At 52.2% G+C, this 21,007-nt stretch overlaps 2 protein-coding genes across 2 annotated transcripts in view; one reads left to right on the top strand and one right to left on the bottom strand.

The window, feature by feature from the left end:
- NXN (nucleoredoxin) overlaps window positions 1-5,928 on the bottom strand; it is a 46,553-nt gene extending 40,625 nt beyond the window's left edge. Inside the window, exon 1 of the mRNA XM_058817773.1 lies at window positions 5,611-5,928. Within this exon, the coding sequence (XP_058673756.1) occupies window positions 5,611-5,928 (318 nt within the window). The remainder of the gene's footprint in view (window positions 1-5,610) is intronic.
- Window positions 5,929-11,338: 5,410 nt separating this feature from the next.
- On the top strand, window positions 11,339-20,013 carry LOC131566507 (multidrug and toxin extrusion protein 2-like). Its single transcript, XM_058817833.1, has 17 exons — window positions 11,339-11,444; window positions 13,223-13,324; window positions 13,738-13,806; window positions 14,122-14,270; window positions 14,415-14,457; window positions 15,026-15,070; window positions 15,439-15,536; window positions 15,783-15,880; window positions 16,168-16,281; window positions 16,477-16,544; window positions 16,800-16,908; window positions 17,276-17,351; window positions 17,644-17,713; window positions 18,222-18,354; window positions 18,636-18,730; window positions 18,948-19,029; window positions 19,317-20,013. Exons 1-17 carry the CDS (start codon window positions 11,349-11,351, stop codon window positions 19,550-19,552), a joined length of 1,683 nt encoding a protein of 560 aa, XP_058673816.1. The 5' UTR covers window positions 11,339-11,348; the 3' UTR covers window positions 19,553-20,013.
- The last annotated feature ends 994 nt before the right edge of the window (window positions 20,014-21,007 follow it).

Genomic DNA, 21,007 nt, shown 5'->3' with positions numbered 1-21,007 from the left:
GTCACTAAAAACTGCAATATTTTCTGATTTGACTTAGATTAAAACCATGCCCCAACTTCCATGCTGGGAGCATGGCTGAAAAAAACAGGAATGCAAAACAGAGAGCTCTACCCAAATGCAATTCAGAAGTGAAACCTTACCCCAGGCCCACACTCTCACCCCACCAAGTACTGCTTTGAAACACTAAAAGTTTGTCCATGAGAAAGGATCAAAAAACTCCAAACCACCCTGGACTCTTCCAAAACCTGAACCTGCCAGCAATGAACTCATCAAGAATTTCACCCAAACTTTCTAGTACTAAGCAATATTTGTGGGCAACAATACAAAAGGATTGAGTGGTGAACAAGGAGGCAGCTACTGCATTTCAAACTAAAATGCTATTGAACCACTTGATGGTGTAAATTTCATACTAAAATGTATTTGAACCACACCATGCAAAGGCCAGGCAAACCTGATGTCAGATTTTGGGATGGGATGTGTATAGAGCCCTGTTCAAGAACCAACCCTGTGATCAGCAAACTGCTTGTCCCCACCCTGGAGCCAGGAGGATTTGATAATGGAAAGATGCCCGAGACTTTCAGAGCAGGTCCTAAAACGTGGGCAATTACGCACTGAAGGATGTAATAAACACCACAGCAGACTACACGTCAGCAAGACTTTTAAAATACTAATTCTCCCCCAGGGAAAGTGCTCAGGCAGGCAGCAGTTTGGATATGGGGGGAAATCCAACCTCCACGGACGTCAGTGGTGTTTCTGCAACTCTTGCAGGACCAGGAGCAGGACACAGCCCCCAGACTTGCAGCCTCCTGACGCTGATGGGGATTTCACACAAGGATTAGGGTCTTGGAATGAGAGAGGACTGCTAATTGCATGGAGGGTGACTGCAGAGCTGTGTAAAACGCACAGAGAAATAATTTGGAAAAAAGGCATCAACAAAAACAAGAAGTCGTCAAAATGTTTTGGCTTCGATGTCATCTGCACAATGTGGAAATAGTGAATAATTGGAGTTCGCTGTTGAACGTCTCCAAAATCGCAGGGAAAACGCTCCATTGTTCTGCACTTTCTTTTGTAAAGCTGTTACGTGTTCAGCCTCTAAAGAATGCATTTTTGGAGAAGAACTATGCACTGATTACTTTACAAAGTAAAGTTCTTTTGCTCGGTCCTGCAACCTGAGAGTACCGAATGAAATTGTCAAGAGTGCGTTTTTAAAGGAACGTTTTCATTTCAACATCTGGATTAAGATGCCACAATGAAAAACAGCACACAGGCTTCCCTCTGCTCCCTTCATACATCTCCCATTCTTACATTTCAGAACCAGGGAAGTTTCAAAGCAAACAAAGAATCAGTTGGTGCTGTTAATGCCTCGCTTCTTACTCAATAGCCTGATGTCATGAAAAGACCATATTTTTCAAATCTACAGCTCCGTGAGCCAAAGAGTTCATATACATTCCCACCCCAGAAATACAGAGTCAGGAATACAGCTGAAAGTGATTACTTAGATATTTTTATATGATGAAATTCAAAAGCTGCTTCAAGTGATTTACAAAATCTTCTGTAAGACAAATCCCACATCTGTGCTGACCACTTGCCTCCCAGATCTCAGCAGATGGCAATTTCAAACAGAAAAGTTCTGAGTCCCTGAAAATCAGGGTGTACCTTAAACTGTAATCAAGGGTTTGAAGATTTTTCCTCCACAAAAAAAAAAAAAGTGGACAGTCTAATTTAATGAAATTTCTATCTTCTCCCCACCATTTCTTGTACAAAGTCTACACACAAATTTAGTACCTGGCATCTTATTAGGAGAGGCTCCCATGGCAGATGATCTTTTCAGATAAAGGGAAAACACTCGTCCCAACCAAAGGAAATTTACCAGCGTCAGCAAAGGGAGATCCTCAAATTGTTTTCAGATACTTGACTGAATAATCACAGAAAAACAATCAACATGTTTTGCGTTTGTTTAAATCCAGAACAGAAGCATCTCAGCCTTCCCAAGAAGAATCTGTACAACACTCAACCAGATGCATAAATACAGCAGAAAAACACAAAACACGAGGGAGGCAAAGCACAGCCCCAAGAGCCACTGTGGCGCTGCGTGGATGCACCAAGGAAATGTCAGGAGAAATTTCAAGATGAAAAAGAATGAGGAAGACCACGGGGCCAAGAAACTAACAAGTAAAAACAAAAGCAAAGGCAAATAAACAACGGCAAAAGATAAACTGCTGCTCTCTCGCTGTGGAGCCTTTTCTCCAGCACTCTCCTTTCTCCCACTCCTATGTGAAACCATGGGAGAGGATCTACTCAATGGGGAATGTGGACGGTTCAGCATTTTTTAGCAGAGATGACCAAGATGTCCCACAGCAACACAGCACTCCTCCAACATCCTGTGTGCCACAAGGCCTTGAAAAGCACCCAAATTCACCCTGAGTGAATTCACTCTGCAGCAGGGACGGTGTGGAGCTCACCAGGACAAGTCTGGGATCCTTCCTCCAGCAGGGAGGAGACACCTCCCTGTGGGTGCTGGGGGCATGCAGGCAGATGGGGGCTGTTTACACATCAGCACTGAGGCTCTCAGCAGCAATCAGGACACTGAAGCTGTTATTAAATCAGCCCTCCAGAACTGGAGCAGATGTCCACGCAAACAGACAACAACGGGGTGATGTTAAACCAAAACCACAACCAAAACGAAGACACGGAGCAACGTCTTCCCCCCATTGCCCTGCTCAGCCAGGCCAGGCATTATCAGAGACAAATCAATCACCAAAATCTACCTGTGGCTGCCCAAATCCAGGCCTGAACAACTTAACTGAGGGACGTGCACCACGAGCTAAAGGCCTCCAATCTCATTTGGCTCATTCTGGTTTTGTCCTTGAAAAAAACCCACCCAATAATAGGTCTGGCTGCGGCTCAGACAGAGGCATAATGCCATCCTCCTCATTAATCAAAGGCTCTCCCCGTGGCCAGATGTTTGCTGACTTGTACCGCTTTCTTTTATTACTGGTTTGGAGGCAAAAATTGCTGTGTGCTGAAGTTACTCCAATTGAGCTGGTCGTCCCTGGTAACTGCACCCCGGCATTATTGAGTTACTGAGGAATTCAGCAAAGAGTGGCTGTTTGCTTTGACAATTCCATCTACTTTCCCCAATAACCATCAGAGTAAGATGCTAATTTACTTTTAGGACTGTGGGAATTGTACTGCAAACCCAGAAAGGAGCCTGGGTTTTAAGATCTATCAACGTTTGGTGCCCAGGGTTTGGAAGAAGGGCAGATGTAGAAAAATGCAGAGTACGCCAGAGAAGGACAATGATAGATAGACCTTAAAAGTAATATTTTTTAATAACACTGAGCAAAAAAAGTGATGATTTTCTATAGGATAGGAAGCCATCATCTCTCCACAAAGCTTTCATGGCCTCAGTAAATAAAGTAATGAACCCACAATGGGAAGAGTTGGCTTGAAAGGACTTCTGGAGGACTCTGAGCCTGGCCATCACCCACACTCAACCCTGCTGGGCAGAGCTTCACCCAAACAAGCCCTGAAACCTGCAAGGATGGGGAGCTGAGAGCTCAGGGACAGAGCTCTCACTGTTCCCATCTCTCTTGCTGTCTCTACCCTGTATCTACAATATCCCTTTCTTCCCATAAATCTATATAATTCGCTGGGGTTTAGGAGTATCCCTTAGTGCAAAGGAACCATAACTCAAAAGCACTGCCTACATTCCTCTAATGCTTTTGTTTTAAAACAAATTAAGCCCGTGAGGTACTGAACATATGCTCGACATCCCCAGCTCTCTGCTGGCATGTTTTTGAAAAATACAAAGTTTGTGCTTTTCTGGGGAGTCAGGTCATTAACCCGACTATTTAAAAAATCAGCCTATTATGCAAGGAAACTTCTAACTGCCTGAGCTACAGGTTATAAATCTCCTGTTTAGAAATCTGATATCCTGACATAATTGCCCTTACAACTTACAAATAGGTTCTCTGTTATCCGTAGATTAAGCTTCCTCCAAAGCCACATCACATCTGCTTAGTTTTGAAAATATACAGCACGAGCTTCAATTACTTTACACTCCACACAAAAATAATCCTGAATTTAACTCAGGGCTTCTTGGAATAAGAGTTTAAGACCCCATAATCTTTTTATTTCATGTTTTCTTGCAATCTAATAGATGGAAGCATTGGCCAGCATGTAAAATTAATGCCACCTTCCACTTCTGTGATTTCCCAACCATTTAACTACATTGCAGTGGAATTTTTAAATCAAATACAGCAAGCAGAAGTCCCACCATCTAAATAATCTGTTCTGCAGGGAAATGGTCAGCTACTAATTGGAACCACAGTGTTTTCACATCCCTGTAGGAAGAGGGTTTGGTTTAAAAGAAACCTGAGTTAAACTGCAGTTTCTCTGAAGGTTGCAGCTCCTCTGATTAATGGAACTGCTCAGATCCCGAGCACTTGGGTGAGCTCCCAGTTAGAAGTGCCTGGACTTCAAAGGGCCAAACTGGGGGCCTTGGGCAGCACTATCATCCAGGTGCACAGCATTAAATCCATGAGAGTTTTTGCAGAAGTGGGGGCTCAGTGGCAAAAAAAAGGCAGCAAATGAGGGAAAAAGAGGCAAATCCATGTTTCAAAGCTACATCTCTTCTCAGCAGCAGGGACATCACACGGCGCTGCTGGACAACAGCTAACTATTCCTTAAACAATTCCTTTACCTAAGGAACAGAGCAGAGGGACCCATCCTGGAAGATGTCATTCCTCTCATCCCTTCCATCCCAGCCTCTCAGTGTCCAGATACAGGGGATGCCTGAGAGGGCTCAGCCACCCTGCAGGTACCAGCGTTATCCCAATCCCAGCCAAGGCTCGGCCAGACTCTGCCCGCTGCCTCAGCCACTCGCCAGAAAGACGTTTACAAATGGCACTGTGGGGCACCATCTTTTCAATTCTTACTCAATTGCTTCCAGAGATTAGATTTCTAAAGAGGTTTCTTTTTTTATTCCTTTTAAGCGTTGCAAGCTCGTTGGGAAGTGGAGGCTCAGCATGTACCTTTCTTTTCCTCACAGCCTGCTCTGTCTGGATCTTAGCGTGCTTTCTGTACATTATCTTTCAGATTAAACTCTACGGATGAGAGGCTGTAACTTGCAGAGTACCGAACGCACCAAACGAGAGGAACAAACCCCATCCCACAGCCTGGCCGGGCAGCTTCGCCAGCCGAGCCGGGCTCACCCGCTCCTCCAGCACCGCGTGTCCTCCCACGGCTGCCGGGGGCTCCTTTCTATGCCCGAACCCTCGCAGGAGCCCACGGGCACCGTGTCCGCTGCCAGGGCAATGTCTGCTTTCCCCGGGTGCCCACCGGAGCGACGCCGTGCCCGGAGCAGCTGCTCCCCTCACAGCTCACCTGCAGCCCCGCTCCCCCGCGATGCCCACGGTGCCCAGCCCAGGGCTCCCCTCGTACCCAGGCCCCGCAGGAGCCGGCGTCGCCCCGCGGGACAGCAACCGCCACCTCCCCGGCGCTTCCCCGGCTCCCCGGGGAACTTTCTGGAAGCTCCGCGGCCCCCAGACAAAGCCCGGGGCGCGCCCCGCCGCCCCCCGCCCGGCCGCGGCCGCGGGGCTCGCTCACCTTGCGGTGCTTGTCGGCGAAGGGCAGCGCCAGCCAGGGCATGGCCCGCACCGCCTCCTGCCACTGCTGCTGCTCCTGCTCCGCCGACACGAAGACGATCTCGAGGCGCTGCCCGCCGGCCGCCGCCGCCTCCCCCCTGAAGCGCCCGTAGAAGGCGGCCAGGCTGGCGCCGAGCTGCGCGCAGGGGCCGCCGAGGCTGCAGCCGAAGTAGAGCCCCACCAAGGAGACCCCGCGGGCGGCCAGCGCCGACACGGCCACCTCCTCGCCGTCGGCGGCCACCAGCACCTCTCCCAGCAGGTCGGTGAGCGCGCCCGCCATCCCGCTCCGCTCCCGCTGCGCGCCCGCTCCGCTCCGCGCCCGCCGGCCGCGCACGCCCCGCCCCGCCCCGCCAGGGGGCGCTGCCGCGCCGCACGGCCCCGCGCCCGCCCCCGCCCCGGGCAGCGCCGCCCCGGCCCGGCCCCTCAGAGCCGCGGCCGGCCCAGCCCGGACACGGAGCAGCGGCGCACGGCGGGACAGGGTGCACGCTGTGCGCGGTTAGGTGGGTGCTGGGGGGAAATTCTTCCCTGAGAGAGTAAGAACCGGGGGGGGCTTTTTCGGAGAGCTTTGGGTGTCCCGTGCCTGAAGCGTCCGAGGCCAGCCTGGATGTGGCTCCGAGCAGCCCGCTGCGGTGCAAGGAAGGTCTGCCAGCCTGTGGGACACCTGTGGTGGCACACGCAGGGTCGCACAGAAGCAGCTAGGGTGAGAAAACCTACCTTTGAGTCCACGCTGTGACAGAACACTGCCTTATCTAACAGCCCATGGCGCTGAGTGCACATCCAGCCTTCCTTTAATATCCAGGGATGGTGACTCCACCACCTCCCTGGGCAGCCCATTCCAGCACCCAATCACTTTTTTTTTGTGAAGAAGTTCTTCTTAATGTCCTATAAAGCCTAAACCTCCCCTGGTGCAGTTTAAAACCATCCTCTTGTCCTGTCACTGTTACCTGGAGCAGAGGCTCAGACTCTCCACCTGGCTGCAGACCCTCACCTGCTCACAACCTCCTTTCATCAATGAATAGAAAATTATAAAGCCACCCCTGAGCCTCCTTTTCTCCAGGCTAAACATCCCCAGCTCCCTCAGCCACTCCTTCCATAAGCTCCCTTCCAACCCAAACCATTCTGTGACTCCCCCATGAGGGTAGATCCAGCCTCCCCAAAGCCCACAGATTTATTCCCTTCTTTGTTCCCAAAATCTACCATAAATACATATTTACCCCTATCGAATGCAGGCTGAAAAACCTGAAAGCCAATCCAGAAGCATAAGCATAAATTGGGCTGCGTTGAGTTACACCGTCTGTCTGGCTGGGATACAGAAAGGAAATAAAGCAGAGACACTGACATGCAAACCAGGCTGGAAAATGTATTTGCTCTTTGTGTAATCAAAGTCTGCAATCTGCAAGCCTGCAGAATTCACTGCGGGATCCTCAGCTGCTCCCGACTGATGTCCATGCTGCAGGAGAGCCCCAAAACAGCTCACTGAAATCTTACTATCTGCTGCAATAAACACCTTTATTTTTACAACCCTTCCTTATTTGGTTTCTCGTTACTTTTGTTGCCTTCAATTGTATTTAAAATCGTTGTGTAGCATCCAGAGCCATTAGGGGATGCTTTATAAATACAATTAATTATCATTATTATTATTATTACAGCTTTACAATCTCTCTTTTCTCTTGCCAAGACCAGCTCCCTAGAGCAGGTTCAAAGCAGGAGAAGTTTTGTCTTGTTTTTTATTTGTCCTTCCTTATCTGCCTTAATTAAGTATCTGGGTTCTTCAGGGCAGGGAAGCTGTTTTTTAAGTCTGCAACCCTGAGCTCAACCAACCCATGCAGCAAGATAAATATTCTGCTGTAAAAATAATATTTATGGCTGCAGTTAATACGTCTGGCCCTGCTTTTAGTGAACAAAGCAGGAGGAAGATGCTCTGAAACACAGAAAAAGTTAAAAGCATTTCTCTCTTAAGGAACAATAAAATAAAATGAGGAAACAACTGTTCTTAATGAAAAAAATTCACAGGTGTGACTGAACTGAAGTTACACCATGAGAGAGCTTAAAATGTGGTGGGTGAGGTGCTGGGTCTGCAGCAGAATCACAGATTCAGAATGCCCATTTGAGAACCAGCTTGAGAAACAGGAATTAAAGAGACAGGACAGCATCCCAAGGTTTTTAACAAGCAGTTTCTTGTCCATATAGAGCCAGTGCCTTTCTGCATTTTTCTAACTCCTATTTATTTTTCATAAGTAGTGGGGCTTTTTAATATTACACCCAGGTTGACTAGAACATACTATATTCTTCACTTAAGTATTTTTTAAAATATATTTAGTTTATTATAACTACCATATAATATATATATATTAGCTTATTATATTTAGTTTATTTATAAAATAAAATGTATTTATTTTAAATATAAAACTATTATTTATATATTATTAATTATTATATAATTATGTCATTGTATCATTATATACTTATTACTTATATACTTACATAACGTATTTATATTTATATTTATAAATTTTATATTTATATTTATATTTATATGTATGTTTATAGGTATGTTTATAGGTATATTTATAGGTATATTATAGGTATATATAATATATATAGGTATATATAGGTATATATTTATGAATTATATTTATATTTGTGATTTATAGTTTGTATTTAATTTTATTTTTTATTTTATGTATATTATTTCAAATATATATTTTTTTCAAGCATATTTACCGAGGGTTTTTTTTCCAAAAATATTTGGCGTATATTTGGCTAATGATTGGCACATTTTGGGATTTCCCTGCATGTTTAACAGGAAAAGGGGATCCGTGTGCCCCGGTTCCCTCCCGGTGCTGCGGAGGGAGCGCGGGGCTCCGGTGCCATCTGCCGGGAACAGCGCGCACGGCAAGCGGGGACCGCCACCGCCACCGGGCAGGCAGCGGGGACACCGCGGCCGGGAAAAAAGGAGGCTCGAAGGGATTTTTATGGAGCTCTAAAAACTCCCTGCGGAGAGATCGCAGCCAGGGGTGCGGCGGTCTGTCCGTCCAGGACAGGAGGAACGGCCCTGAGATGCAACAGGATGGATATCTGGGGAAGATTCGTCACCAAAAGGGTGGCGAGCCCTGGAAGAGGATGCCCAGGGTGGTGGTGGAGTCATCATCCCTGGAAGTGTTCAAAAACCGTCTGGATGTGGCACTGAAACGGCAGAGTTACCCTGAAGTATCCACTGATGGCTCTGATCTTCTGATCCATGGTACGAAACTTATATAAACCCTTAATTTGATTGCAAAAGGCTCCTCAGTTTTTAATTCAGCTGCATTCTGAACTCCACGTTGCACTGAGGGCAGTGGATCTTCCATGGTGTGTGGACATCAGCCAGCAGCAAGGTGTCCTAGAGGAAAGAGACACACTCCAAACAGTTCAGTGCTTGACACGAACCCATTGTGTCCTGACATTCTCCTCATTGGGCAGCTCTCAATCACGAGCACGTTTGTGGGTGCATTTTAGCAGCAAGATGTTGGCTGTGTTTCAGGTTATGCACATCCATATCCAGAGAAAGCCTGGGGTAGCCATCCTGTCGGGAATCTGCAGGGAAAACAAGAGCTAATTCTGCTCTGCACATGATGCAAGCCAACTGCAATCCTTCTCCTCTCAGTTTTTTCTTCAGCAGTCACATTAGCATTGCTGAGGACGGCACAGTGTCCTGGCTGCTGAAACCAGCTCCAGCAGGACCGCCTGTCTGCCTGGTCACACATTAACTCCTCCAAACCGCTCTGTGTTCGGGTATCAGCCTCCCAAAACGCTGCTATGGATCCACTGGGGGTCTGAAACAACCGCACGGAGTTTGACCTTTCAAATTCCTCTGCTGTGTTGCAATCCCATTAATATCCGGATTGCTGAGGGCAGCTCGTGGTACCTTTGACCCTCCTCGTCAGAAGATGAGTCCTGCTGAATCCAGCTGCTGGCAAGGTCCTTGTCCCTGTCACAGAGGTGGAGGCAGCGCCAGGTCTGTTGTGCCTGTGGTGGGGAGGCCTCAGGGCACCCCTGCTCATCCAGCCAGGTCCTGGAGTGCTCATTGTGCCACTTTCCAGCAGCACTGGGATCCGCGTGTAACGCAGAAACACAAAACAGCGCTTCTGAAAGTGACCGGAGTTGATTTCAAACAACGCCAGCAAAACACAAGGAAACTGATTTCAACCACTGCCCTTCTGTGTGTGTTTGGCTCTCTGGGGGATAGTCCAAGCCCTGGCTCCTGGGGCTGGGAGGGAATTTTTCTCCCCAAGCTTTTAAAGATGAGCCTTTTTGTTTTATTTCAAAGTCCTTTCCCGCCAGGTTTCTGCCCGATTCTCTCCCTGCTCTTCACCAGCCCGGGGTATTGATCTCAGCAGGGTCACCAGTAAACTTCAAAGGGCCTCACACTTGCACTGCTCGTTTAGGACCATGAATGGCACCATCTGAGCCTTATCATTTCCCCTCTGCCTCCACGGGAGATAAGGCACGGCAGGAGCCCTCCGGCCATCCCGCAGCCAGGCTGGTGACAGTGACACACCACCAGTTATCACCTTTTCCCAGAACCATTTCTGTGTCTTCAGAGCTGCCCCTGCAGCACCAGCCTGCACCCACTGGCCTCAGGACAGGAGGAAAAGATCATTGAGAGGAGCATTCTTTTGTCCGGAAATACCCTGATTTTATCAGGGCACATAAAATCAGAATGACTGTGACTCATCACCACTATTGTGCGATTTTTCATGATGTCACATCATACCTGAAGGGACAAGGGGATAAGTGAAACATTAACGAGACATTATATTTCAGGCTGGTGACACCACAGCTATAAGGCACCAGGGCAGCATTTAAACAGCTGGAAAACCGAGACCCACTTTCCACTGCAATTTTCCATGCGTTAGCAATAGGTTTGGTTACAGCTACTTGGTTACGAGTACCTGCACTTAGGTAAAATTTCACTCCTGTAACAATCCAGCCTCTGACCCAAACCAAATCTCCTTTTTGCCAGGTGCTGGGCGGACACAGCCATTCCAACCTCCTCACCCTGCACCGGCAATCCCTGGATCAGGGACAATCCCTGCCCACCAGGTGTTGGTGAGTGGATGGAGGAGAAGGGGAGGCTGCCCAGAGCCGGCTGTTTCCATGACGCTGATGGCAGAGGGGACATTCTGACATTCCTCTGCTCAGATGTCCCATTCCTACCTTTGCCAGCTCCCGTGTTAGGGAGGACACAGCACCTTGGGGGTCCAAATCATGGTCCCACAAGGAGTTCCCCAGTCCATAACCATTACCCGGGGGTCTCTGGACCTCTGGTGACCCCTGATCAACCCGTGTCTCCTCAGGGCATCCCATCCCAGAGCCGCTGAGCAGGAGATCTCCAGATGCCGGTGAACAAACCCGTGGGTCCCCTGCCCTTTGCACAGCAGATCCCCAAACCACCATCACCAGCAGGGGATCCCCAGCCCCCAAAATCCCCGCGGCGCGCTCTGGGCTCCCACACGTGTGTGCGGGGACTGCCCGGCTGCTCACACTGGGCCGTGCGGCTCCCGCTGCCCGCCCGGAGCTGCCGTGCCGTGCCGTGCCGTGCCGTGCTGTACCGAGCCGTGCCGCCCCGCCCACAGCCCCGCGGCCCCGGGGGCGGAGGCGGCCGTGCCGTGCCGTGCCCATAAGGCGGGCGGGGTGGCCGGGGTGGCGGCGGCGGCGATGGCGGCAGCGCGGTGCCTGCGGAGCGCCCGGCGCCTCCTGCCCGCGGGCGCACGGAGCGAGTGCTGGGAGCTGGCCCGGCTGGCGGGGCCCGTGGTGAGAGCCTGGGCGGGGAGAGGCGGGCGGGACACGGGGGACACGCGGGGACACGCGGGGACACGGGGATCGCGGCGGGGCTGGGCTGCCCGCATCCCGCGGCGCTCCGGGATGCTCAGGAGGGAGATTTCAGGCACCGCTGGTCCTGTCCCGCCGGGTTTCGGCTGCCTGCAGCCTCCGGGCACGGTTCTGCGACCGCGGTCCCTTCGGCCGTTCTCCGAGCCTGGTTGCCGCCCCCATCCTTATTCCTTGCCCCAGGCGCTCTTGCTGCTGCCCAGTGTGGTCTCTGCCTCCCCGCAGCTCGGCTGTGGAACAGCGCTGGTGGGCTCTGGGAGGGGGACTGAGCTGTTAAACTGCTCTGTGAAACCAGGCCGGAGCCCTGGCACCGCCACTCACCCCTTGGGTGACAAGTGGCACTTTGCTTAGTGCCAGGCTCCATCTCTGGCCCTTCTAGCGGTGCCCTGTGCTCGCTGTTCTGAAATCCTCCCTGGACTGGAGCTGCCGTTTGCCATTTGTCTGGACCCTCTGGAGGGAAATGACCCTTTGGCAGCTGGCACAGACAGTGCTGAGCGCGTTTTGCAGAGGCTTCTGCAGGGGGGAACCACGCACCACAGCCCTGGTTCCGATCCCGATCACTCGCGTGTGAAACTTTGTGCTTTTAGTCCTCTGCTATATCTGGTAAATAAGTGCCAACTGTTAAACTTCTCAGAGGCACCATCCCTGACATCAAATCCCTGACCTGCTGTGTTCAGTCAGCAGAAGAAGCCTGGACTAATTTCAGTTTCTGTAGATGAGCACATCAAGCCCTCTCAGTCCCCCCAACCATCCTGCCTGCAGCACAGCCTGCTCCTCCACGTGCACAGACACCTCCAACCCAAACTACAGCTGCTGTTTGATGATCATTCCATGATAAACGCTGTGCTGGGGTGATGCTGGAGGTCCAGACCCCTCCTGTGGGTATTACTCACAGCAGAGGGTCGAGCACGCCTGGGCCTGCAGCATCTGCAGGCGGCACTGGGAGGTCTGCAGAGGAGAAGGGATTGTTCTGCTCTTCTTCTGACCCCTCAGAGCTGGTTTTCCAGCAGCTCTGGGCTCTTGTCTTGCCAAGTGAGCATGAACAGCTCCTGGGCATGGTTTCCAGCTGTGCCCACCCCTCAGTGGGTATAAATGTCCCTAACTCCTGCCATCTGTTTCAAGCTGTGCCATGACTCCGTGCCCTGGATGCCTGCAAGGGAGACATCCTCTTGCCAAGGGAAAATGAGCTCTGGAGTGCAATCTCTGCTGCAGCATTGTTGCACACTGCTGGCAAGGAGCTCACAGACTGGCCTTGGTGTCCCTCCAGGAGGAGAGGATGTTGTGGTTTTGGAGGATAGTTTTCCACAGATGCACGCAAATGTGCAAAAGCACTGGGATGTTTTATTTTCCCTTCTCTATGCAGCCTTCATCCTGGAAAAGAGGATTTCTAGTGAAGCCCTTAAGCCTCTCTTAAATGGGGTCATCTGGCAGATTGTAACCCCAAAATACCACGGGGCAGGTAGATGTTTGCTTTGAAAGACAAAGCTCCTGAGAGCCTGCTGGAGTCCTGGAGCTGCCTCCCTGCCCAGCAGTGTTGGCAAGCAGGGATGGGCTACCAGGACCTCAGCAGAGCCCTGGCATGGACAGAAGCACAAGGAAACTTGAGTGTATGGGTGTTCACAGTCCATCTCCTGGGGCAGGGCTGGTGTTCCACAAGCCCTAACAGGTCCTCATCTCACCACCTCCTTCTCCTCCCGTCCTAGTTCTTTGCCCAGCTGCTGGGGTTCCTGATCAGCGTGGTCAGCTCCATCTTCTGTGGCCACCTGGGGAAAGCTGAGCTGGATGCTGTGACCCTGGCTGTGTCTGTATGTATTGCTCCAGTTCCCTGTGGGTTTAAAACACGTGAATTATGTGTCACCAAAAATGAAGAACCAAAAAACCCAGATATGTAGAAATGTTTATGTGAGGGCCCTGGGGTTTTTTTTTTTTGCCCTGAGCACAGGCAGGAGAGGGGAGCTGAGCAGTGCCAGCACCTGAGAGCCTCTGGCCAGCTCCCTGAGCCCAGCAGACCTGGGCATGTAGCCAGGAGCAGCACTGTTTGTTGTGGTGCTTTAGATCTTCACCCCTTGCTAGAAGATCCTTTGGTTAACCAGACTGTGTTATTCTGAGAAATAGAGAAGGACTGGAAAACTTCCCAGAAACTTGCAGCAGAGCTGTCTCCCCACCCAGCTGGGAGGGAGGCGGTGCTGTGGGCCAGCTTGCCCTGTCTCTCCCCCAGGTTATCAACGTGACAGGGATCTCCATCGGTGCTGGCTTGGCCTCAGCATGTGACACGCTGATGAGCCAGGTCAGTGCAGCTCCCCCTTTCCTGTGCCTGGGAGTGTCTGCTGGGGGTGTCTCACCTCCTGTGCAGCGTGATCTGAGCACAAAGGGCAGGGCAGTGGCAGCTTCCAGACAGAACAGGGTTGGGATCGCTCTGGCTGGAGCCTGCTCCTTCCCCAAGGAGCCCTGGGTCATGCCTGGGTGCCAAAGGATTTGCAATCTGCAAGTTGCACCCAGCCAGCCTGGTATCTGCAGCTGCAAGGCATGGGGAAGGCATTTGGCTCATCCCAGCCCCTTTGGCTCCCTGTGATGCCCACCTTGATGCTCTCTCCTGACCCAGACCTACGGCAGCAAGAACCTGAAGCAGGTGGGCACCATCCTGCAGCGGGGCATCCTCATCCTGCTGCTCTTCTGCTTCCCCTGCTGGGCCCTCTTCATCAACACCGAGAGGATCCTCCTGCTCATCCGGCAGGACCCCGAGGTCTCCAGGTCAGGGGTGAGATCCAGCCCTTCTGGATCAGGCTTTTGCCATGGAGTGTTGAAATCAAGGCTCTCTGGAGCTCGAGCGCAGCGCTATTTGGCTTGGCTCTTGCTTTGCTGGATCATTAACTGGGGAAACAACTCTCTTTCCAGGTTAACTCAGCTCTACGTGATGATCTTTATTCCAGCCCTTCCTGTAAGTCTCTGCTAAAGCTGTTAGAAGCTCTGAGTACCTTAGGAGCACCAGGGAGAGGAGGGAAGGCCTTTGCTGTGTGCCTCACAGGGCAGCTTTAGGGCTGTACAACCCTTGTGCCTTACAGCACGTGCACAGGCCAGCAGCAAACAGGGGCTCTCTCATCCTCCTGTGCAATGCCTTTTGCTGTGGCCACAAAACTTGTGATGGACATTGGAGCCAGGGCCTCCAGGCTCACTCTTAGCCCCAAGATAAAGGCTGGAGCTGTTCCCACACTCACAGCTGGCTCCTCTGAGGCAGGGAGCAGAACCCCTGTGGGATAAGGGTCTGTAGGTTTATCCTTCTAAGCTTTCCAGCCTTTCTCACGCTGATGAGGAAGCGTTGGAGATTTCCCATTTGGAGACTGATCTGTCTTCCCAATGGGAATGGGATGTGCTTTTCGTCTCTCCTGGTTTTGGGTGCTGGCAGTGCTTCAGTTGGAGCCCAGGGGTTTGGAGGGAGGTGGAGGGGCATTGATGTGTCAGTGTGCAGTGGTCCCAGTGTGGTCATGAACTGAATCCTGATTTTGCAGGCGGCGTTTCTGTACCAGCTGCTGACAAGATATTTACTGAGTCAGGTATTGTATCACTGGCCATGGAATCCAGGTATTCCCAAACATGGATAAACTTGGGGATCTCAGCTCACCGTGTTCCAGGGAGAGCTGGGCTGGGCAATGTGAGGTGAGCCAGCCCTGGCTGAGCTCACAGGAACCACTCTTAGCTGGCTCCATTTCCTATTTCCCAACTCTGTGTTTTATGGGCTGCACCAGCTCCTGAGCTCTCCTTGTCACCTCCTGCACATCTCACAGAGCCCAGCCTCACCTGGAACACGAGCTGCCTTCTTGGCTTTCCCCTTGGGCACTGCTGGAGGTCCCTTGTGCTCACTGGATGGGGCCTGGGCTGCCTTTTGGGGAAGCAAACTCCAAAGTTCCTCCTTGGCTTCCAGGAGATCATTATGCCTCAGGTGGTGACGGGGATTGCAGCCAACATCCTCAACGCAGCCATGAACGCCTTTCTGCTCTATGCTCTGAAGCTGGGCATGGTGTAAGTGTGAGCAGGGCTGGGCACGGGCTCTCCCTGGGTGCAGGGCTTTGCTCAGGGCATGAGGGGCTTCCCTGAGTGCCCAGTTCTGCCACCCCTCCCTCCAAACCCCAGCAAAGCTGAGGCTGGAGGGGTCTGTCCCATATCTGCAGCAGGGTTGCTGTGGGTGCCCTCAGCTCTTCCCTGCTGTGGCTGAGGATGTCACTTGTGGGCAAGGATGTCCCTTGTAACCTGCCTGTCTCTCCCCAGGGGCTCTGCCTGGGCTAACATGGTTTCTCAGTACACCCAGGCCATCCTCCTCGTCCTTTACGTGTGGTGGAGGAAGATCCATGTGAAGACCTGGGGAGGTACTGTTCTATCTTAACCCTTCAGAGCAGCAGTGTCTTTGGCATTGTCACCAGCAGGTGACAAAGGGATTGCCATCCCCTCACAGTGGGAAGGTGCTGTAGCCATGCCCTCAAGGCCTTTACTGCAGCTCCAAACACATTCTTATCAAATATCCCTACTCAGGAATGGCACAGCAGCAATCCTGGGCTGATGTCCTGTGAGCTGCAGGGGGGGTTGTCCTCAGAGAGGGGATGTGGCTCCCCTTTGGGACAGCACATGTTCATCCTGCCTCACCTCCTCCTGTCAGGCTGGAGCAGGGACTGCCTCGTGGACTGGGGCTCCTTCATCTGGCTGGCAGTGCCTGGCATGGTCATGATGTGCATTGAGTGGTGGACCTTTGAGATTGGGAGCTTCTTGGCTGGTGAGTCCAAACCCTCTTCTCCCTCTGGTTCCTGGTGGCTGCTGCTTGAGGGTGTCCCCAGATCCCCCCTGGCCCTGCCAGCAGCCTCCTCACCTGCAGGGCTGGGTCTGCAGGACACTGCAGGTGTTCCCCTCCACCCCATGGGCACAGGTGCCTCCTTTCCAGCCACTGAAGGAGGTGCCAAATCTTTTCCAGGGCTGATCAGCGTGGTGGAGCTGGGAGCACAATCTGTCATCTACGAGCTCGCCTGTGTGGCGTACATGGTAAGGGCTGGGGAAACCCTAAACAGCCTGGGAGGAACCCCAAAACTGGGGCCCTGGGGATCAGAGCAGGGCTTGGGACCAGGCAGGTGATGCCTCTCCAGCCTGCACATCCAGGGTGTGCTGCAGATGGGAAATCCCTTCACTGCAGCAATCCCCGTTTGTCCCCAGTTCCTCAGTGGGGAAGAAGAAAATCCCTGCAGGCTCTGCTGTCCCTGCAGGCTCTGTCACTCACCTCCTCCTGTCTCTGCTTCTCAGGTGCCTCTGGGCATCAGCGTGGCTGCGAGTGTCAGGGTGGGGAATGCCCTGGGAGCAGGGAATGTGGAGCAAGCCAAGACCTCCTGCATCACTGCGCTGCTGTGCACAGGTCAGTGCAGTCCTGCAGAGCAGAATAAAGGGCAATTATTAGCAAATGGTTCAGTTTCCCTCCCCAAGGCCGGGGATGTCCCTCAGGAACCCACTCCCACTTGTCTGGACCCTTAGGGCAAGGCAAAATCCTGATTCATCTCTTCTGTTATGAGCCTGGTGCAAAGGCTTTGATACTTAAAAATGCAGCTTAGTGTTCTGTCCTCACCCTCCAGAGGGTAGAGTGACAGGAAAACAGACTTGTCCTCTGCTGCAGCATCATTGGAGGTCAGTGAAGTCCAGTCCTCACCACATGGAGCCCCTGGGGTCTGGGTCAGGAGCAGAATGTGCTGCCCTTGAAGTAATTTGACTGTTCCTTTTTCTTTCAGGAGTCTTTGCTGTGCTGGTTTCAGCATTACTGGGGAGCCTAAGGAATGTGGTGGGATACATCTTCACCAATGACACGTGGGTTAACAGCTTTCTTTTAAGTACTATTGCCTTCCTGGAGGGTGTTATTTATACCTCAGAAGCTGCTGACAGATAAGAGTTCATAAACCCCTATCTGGCAATGGTTCCTCAAAGGTTCCTCCACATTTCCAAGCATCCCTGGGCAGCACAGCTGCTTCTAACACTGGAACCAGGCTGGGATCAGAAAACTGGGATGAGCCTTTGTGGTTGATTGAGGAAGATATGTGAGAAGCAGGGACCAGGTGGTGCTGCTTGCCCTGATCAGTCCATCCATCCCTCTTCCCAACAGGGAGATTGTCACCCTGGTGTCCAGAGTGATGCTCATCTTTGCTCCGTTCCACTTGCTGGATGCCACAGCAGTGAGTATTGCAGCACATGCAGTGACTCCTCCCTGCAGCTTGGGCTGCAGAGCTGCCTGAAACCCACTCTGGACCTGTTAAAATGATCCAGAGAAGCCAACTGAGAAACTGTCAGGGCAGCTTCTTGTGCCACCTCTGTGCCTGTGGCTGCCCCTTGGCATTCCTCCTCTTTTCCCCTGGCCACAGCTCCAGCTTTTTACTGGTTTATCAAAGCAACACAAGTGACCACCAGGCTCTCCCAGCACACTGGGATACTCAACAGACAGCAATTCTGGCCTGATTCCTCCTGTCATGTCCTGGGGGAGGCACCTTGGGGATCTCTTTGGGATCTGCTCTGTGTCTGCGAGACAAGCCCCACACCGCACGCTCCAGAAAGCAGCTTTGCTCCTCTTGGCTTGGTGGGGCAGTGCTGTGGGTTTCCCTGTCCCCAGGGCTGTGGTGTCCCTGTCCCCAGGGCTGTGCCATGCCTGGGAATCCCCTGGCAGTGACACTGTGTCCCTCCTCTCAGGCCACATGTGGCGGGGTGCTGCGGGGCACGGGCCGCCAGAAGCTGGGCGCCATTGCCAACGCCGTGGGATATTACGCCCTGGGCTTCCCCGTCGGCATCTCCCTGATGTTTGCAGCCAAGATGGGGGTCTTAGGTACGTGTTTCCTCCAGCTGGTGTGGTTTGAGCTGTGCTGAGCAAAGGCTGAGCCCTGGAATTTGTGCCTGGATCTTTGTTGGGTCAGCGGGGCTGGATTGGACATTGCTGTGGTTGGGGTGGGCACTGAGTTGGTCCCAGTAAATCCAGGCTGACTCCCAGCTTCCTCAAGAGCTGTTTCCTTGAAAGTTCTTGGGCTGAAGTCCTTGGGCATTCTGGCAATGACTGTCAAGGGCAGGTTTTCCTCAAGCCCTCCCTGAAGTAACTTCCCACTGCTGCAGGTCTGTGGGTTGGGATGATCATTTGCATCTCGGTGCAAGCCCTTTCCTTCTTGGCTTTTGTCATCCGCATGGATTGGAGGAAAGCTGCAGAGGAGGTGAGAATTGTGCTTTTCTCTGGTGGTTCTTGAAAGGTGCTGAGTTAATTCCTGTTTCAGTACAACATTACAGCAGAAGTGAACTGGGGTCTGTCCTTCTACTGTAGCAGAGGAGCAGTTTGGTGCTGAGAATGCTTTTCTTGGGAGAGTGGAGGGTTTTCTGGGCTGGGCAGGACACCCTTGCCCTGAGAAGAGCAACTCTTCCCTGTGTTTTCAGGCTCAGGTCCGAGCTGGAACGAAAGAACAAATGGAAGATGTGAACTCCAATGGCACAGCTGCTATCAAAACATCTGCTGTGGGTATGCAGCCAGGCCTGACACCAGGCAGGGAGCCCAAATCCTCCACCCAGCCCCTTCCTTTCCTTCCCAGTTCTGGCAACCATGTCTGTCCTAGAGGCTCAAATGGTTGGAAGGAGCACAGTGCCTGCTGCTGGCCCTGGGCCAGTGGTACTTCTCCTGCACTGAGCAATGGGGCACAAGATACAGCTTGCAGCTGTGTGTCCCAGTGTCCCCAAGCCTTGGGAAGGGACCCTGAGCACTGTCACAGGTGCTGGTGCAGCCTCCCTGCAGCTCTGTGTGTCCCACAGGTTACACCTCCCTCGACCCGGACACCGGGGACACCACGGTGCTACCTGAGAGCATGGTGATGGGGGAGAGGCAGCCTGGGCAGGAGCTCAGCCCTCAGGAGGAGCCTGCTGTGCTCCCTGTCCTTGCCCCCGTGCCATGGAGGGCTGTGATGCTCCGCCGTGGGCTGGCTGCTGCTGCTGCCATCGCTGTGCTGCTGGTGGGGATCCTGGTCCGGCTCCTGACTGGCAATGGATAAACCCAGGGGACTGAGGAACTCTGCACGGAGCAGGAGGGCACAGGGCAATGTCCCAGAGGATGGGGAGGGAGAGGGATTCCCCCGCAGTGCCTTACAAAAAGTCCCTTTGCACGGTTTCTGGTTAGCTCACAACGTTTGATCCCACACGCTGGAGAGCTGGTTCCTCTCCTGCTCTGCACTGGGATGTCACTCATCAGAGGTGGATGAGAGCAGACAGGGTCCTGGTGCTGCTGTCCTGCTCTCTGGGGACACTGGACCGTGTCATTTGCTCATGGCAGAGGCTCCTGCTGCCCACAGCACATTTCCTCACACACACCAGCCTGTCCCAGCATCTTGCAAATGCCACTTGCAGCCACTGTGGAACAAAATGGATTTTGCTGGAAGATGTCAGACTCTGCTCTTGGGTGCTGGCTGCTGGCCCTGACCCTGCTCTCCCTCTGCAGGGTGGGCACAGGGCCTAAAGCAACTCTTCTTTGCACTTTTGTAAGGTGGGATTTTGATACAATAAAGTTTTCTGAGTAAACGTTGGGCTGTTTAATATGGTGTGAGCGTGACCCTGGCCATTGGCAGGACTGTGCTGTGGAGAGGAAAGATTGTGGGTCTGCTCCTGGCCCTGAGGTTTGGGGCTGGCTCCAGACACTGTTATCACTCTTCCCCTTGGGTACAAAAGCAAGATTTGTTGTTGTCAGGATTGTTGAGTCTCAGGTTCTGGTTGTTAATTGCAGCCCCAAGATGTGCAGGATGTCTCTGCTTCGGCCCATGCATCTGAAGAACGAGTCTGGACTCTTCACTTTTCGGTCTTGATGTTGTTTATCAATTCTCATCTATAAAATTTTCTTTCTACCCAGCTGAGGTCTGCTCAGCAGAGCAGCCACGAACACTCCGTTGTCTTTTTATACTACAAACTACATATAACATATTTACATTTAATTCCCAATGCCCATCACCTGTGTTAGACAGTGCACTTCTACTCTAAACCAATCCCAAAGTGCCAGAATCACTGCAGAAAATGGAGACCAAGAAGAAGGAGAAAGGCTGGACACGCCCAAGTTCCTCCATCTTGTCCCCATAACCCCCATACCAAAAATCCTAAAATCTAGATTTTCACCCTGTGATAATTTCATTATTACACTACTCAAACCTCTGTGACTTTCGGGTCCTCATGCAAAGCTGGCAACTTGCTCCAGGGGTCAAAATCGAATCCCAGGTGCTCTGGGCTGTGTGCAGGGTCTCCAAGCCCCCCGTTGGGGTCCTCAACAACTCTGAACACCCAGAGGGATGCATTGAGTTCCCGCAGTTGAGCGCTGGAAGAGGGAGGTTGTGTTGCTCAGCCATCAAAGAGCTGCCCCATGTCACAATGCAGCCAGCCCAGCCCGCAGTCCCTGTCCCGGGCTCTCACCTGCCCCTGGGTGACTGTGACATGTCAGCTGCTGGGCCCTGGACGGGTCAATACCT

The sequence above is a fragment of the Ammospiza caudacuta genome, chromosome 20, assembly GCF_027887145.1.
Source record: "Ammospiza caudacuta isolate bAmmCau1 chromosome 20, bAmmCau1.pri, whole genome shotgun sequence".
Lineage (NCBI taxonomy): Eukaryota > Metazoa > Chordata > Aves > Passeriformes > Passerellidae > Ammospiza > Ammospiza caudacuta.
Note: the sequence above shows the minus strand (reverse complement) of the source record. Positions and strands in the feature narration are given on the sequence as shown.

Coding starts and splice junctions, on each gene's coding strand:
- LOC131566507 (XM_058817833.1), top strand. CDS start 11,349: ATGGCGGCAGCGCGGTGCCTGCGGAGCGCCCGGCGCCTCCTGCCCGCG. Junction 18,731..18,947: donor GGAGGAAAGCTGCAGAGGAG/GTGAGAATTGTG, acceptor CTGTGTTTTCAG/GCTCAGGTCCGAGCTGGAAC. Junction 19,030..19,316: donor TATCAAAACATCTGCTGTGG/GTATGCAGCCAG, acceptor TGTGTCCCACAG/GTTACACCTCCCTCGACCCG.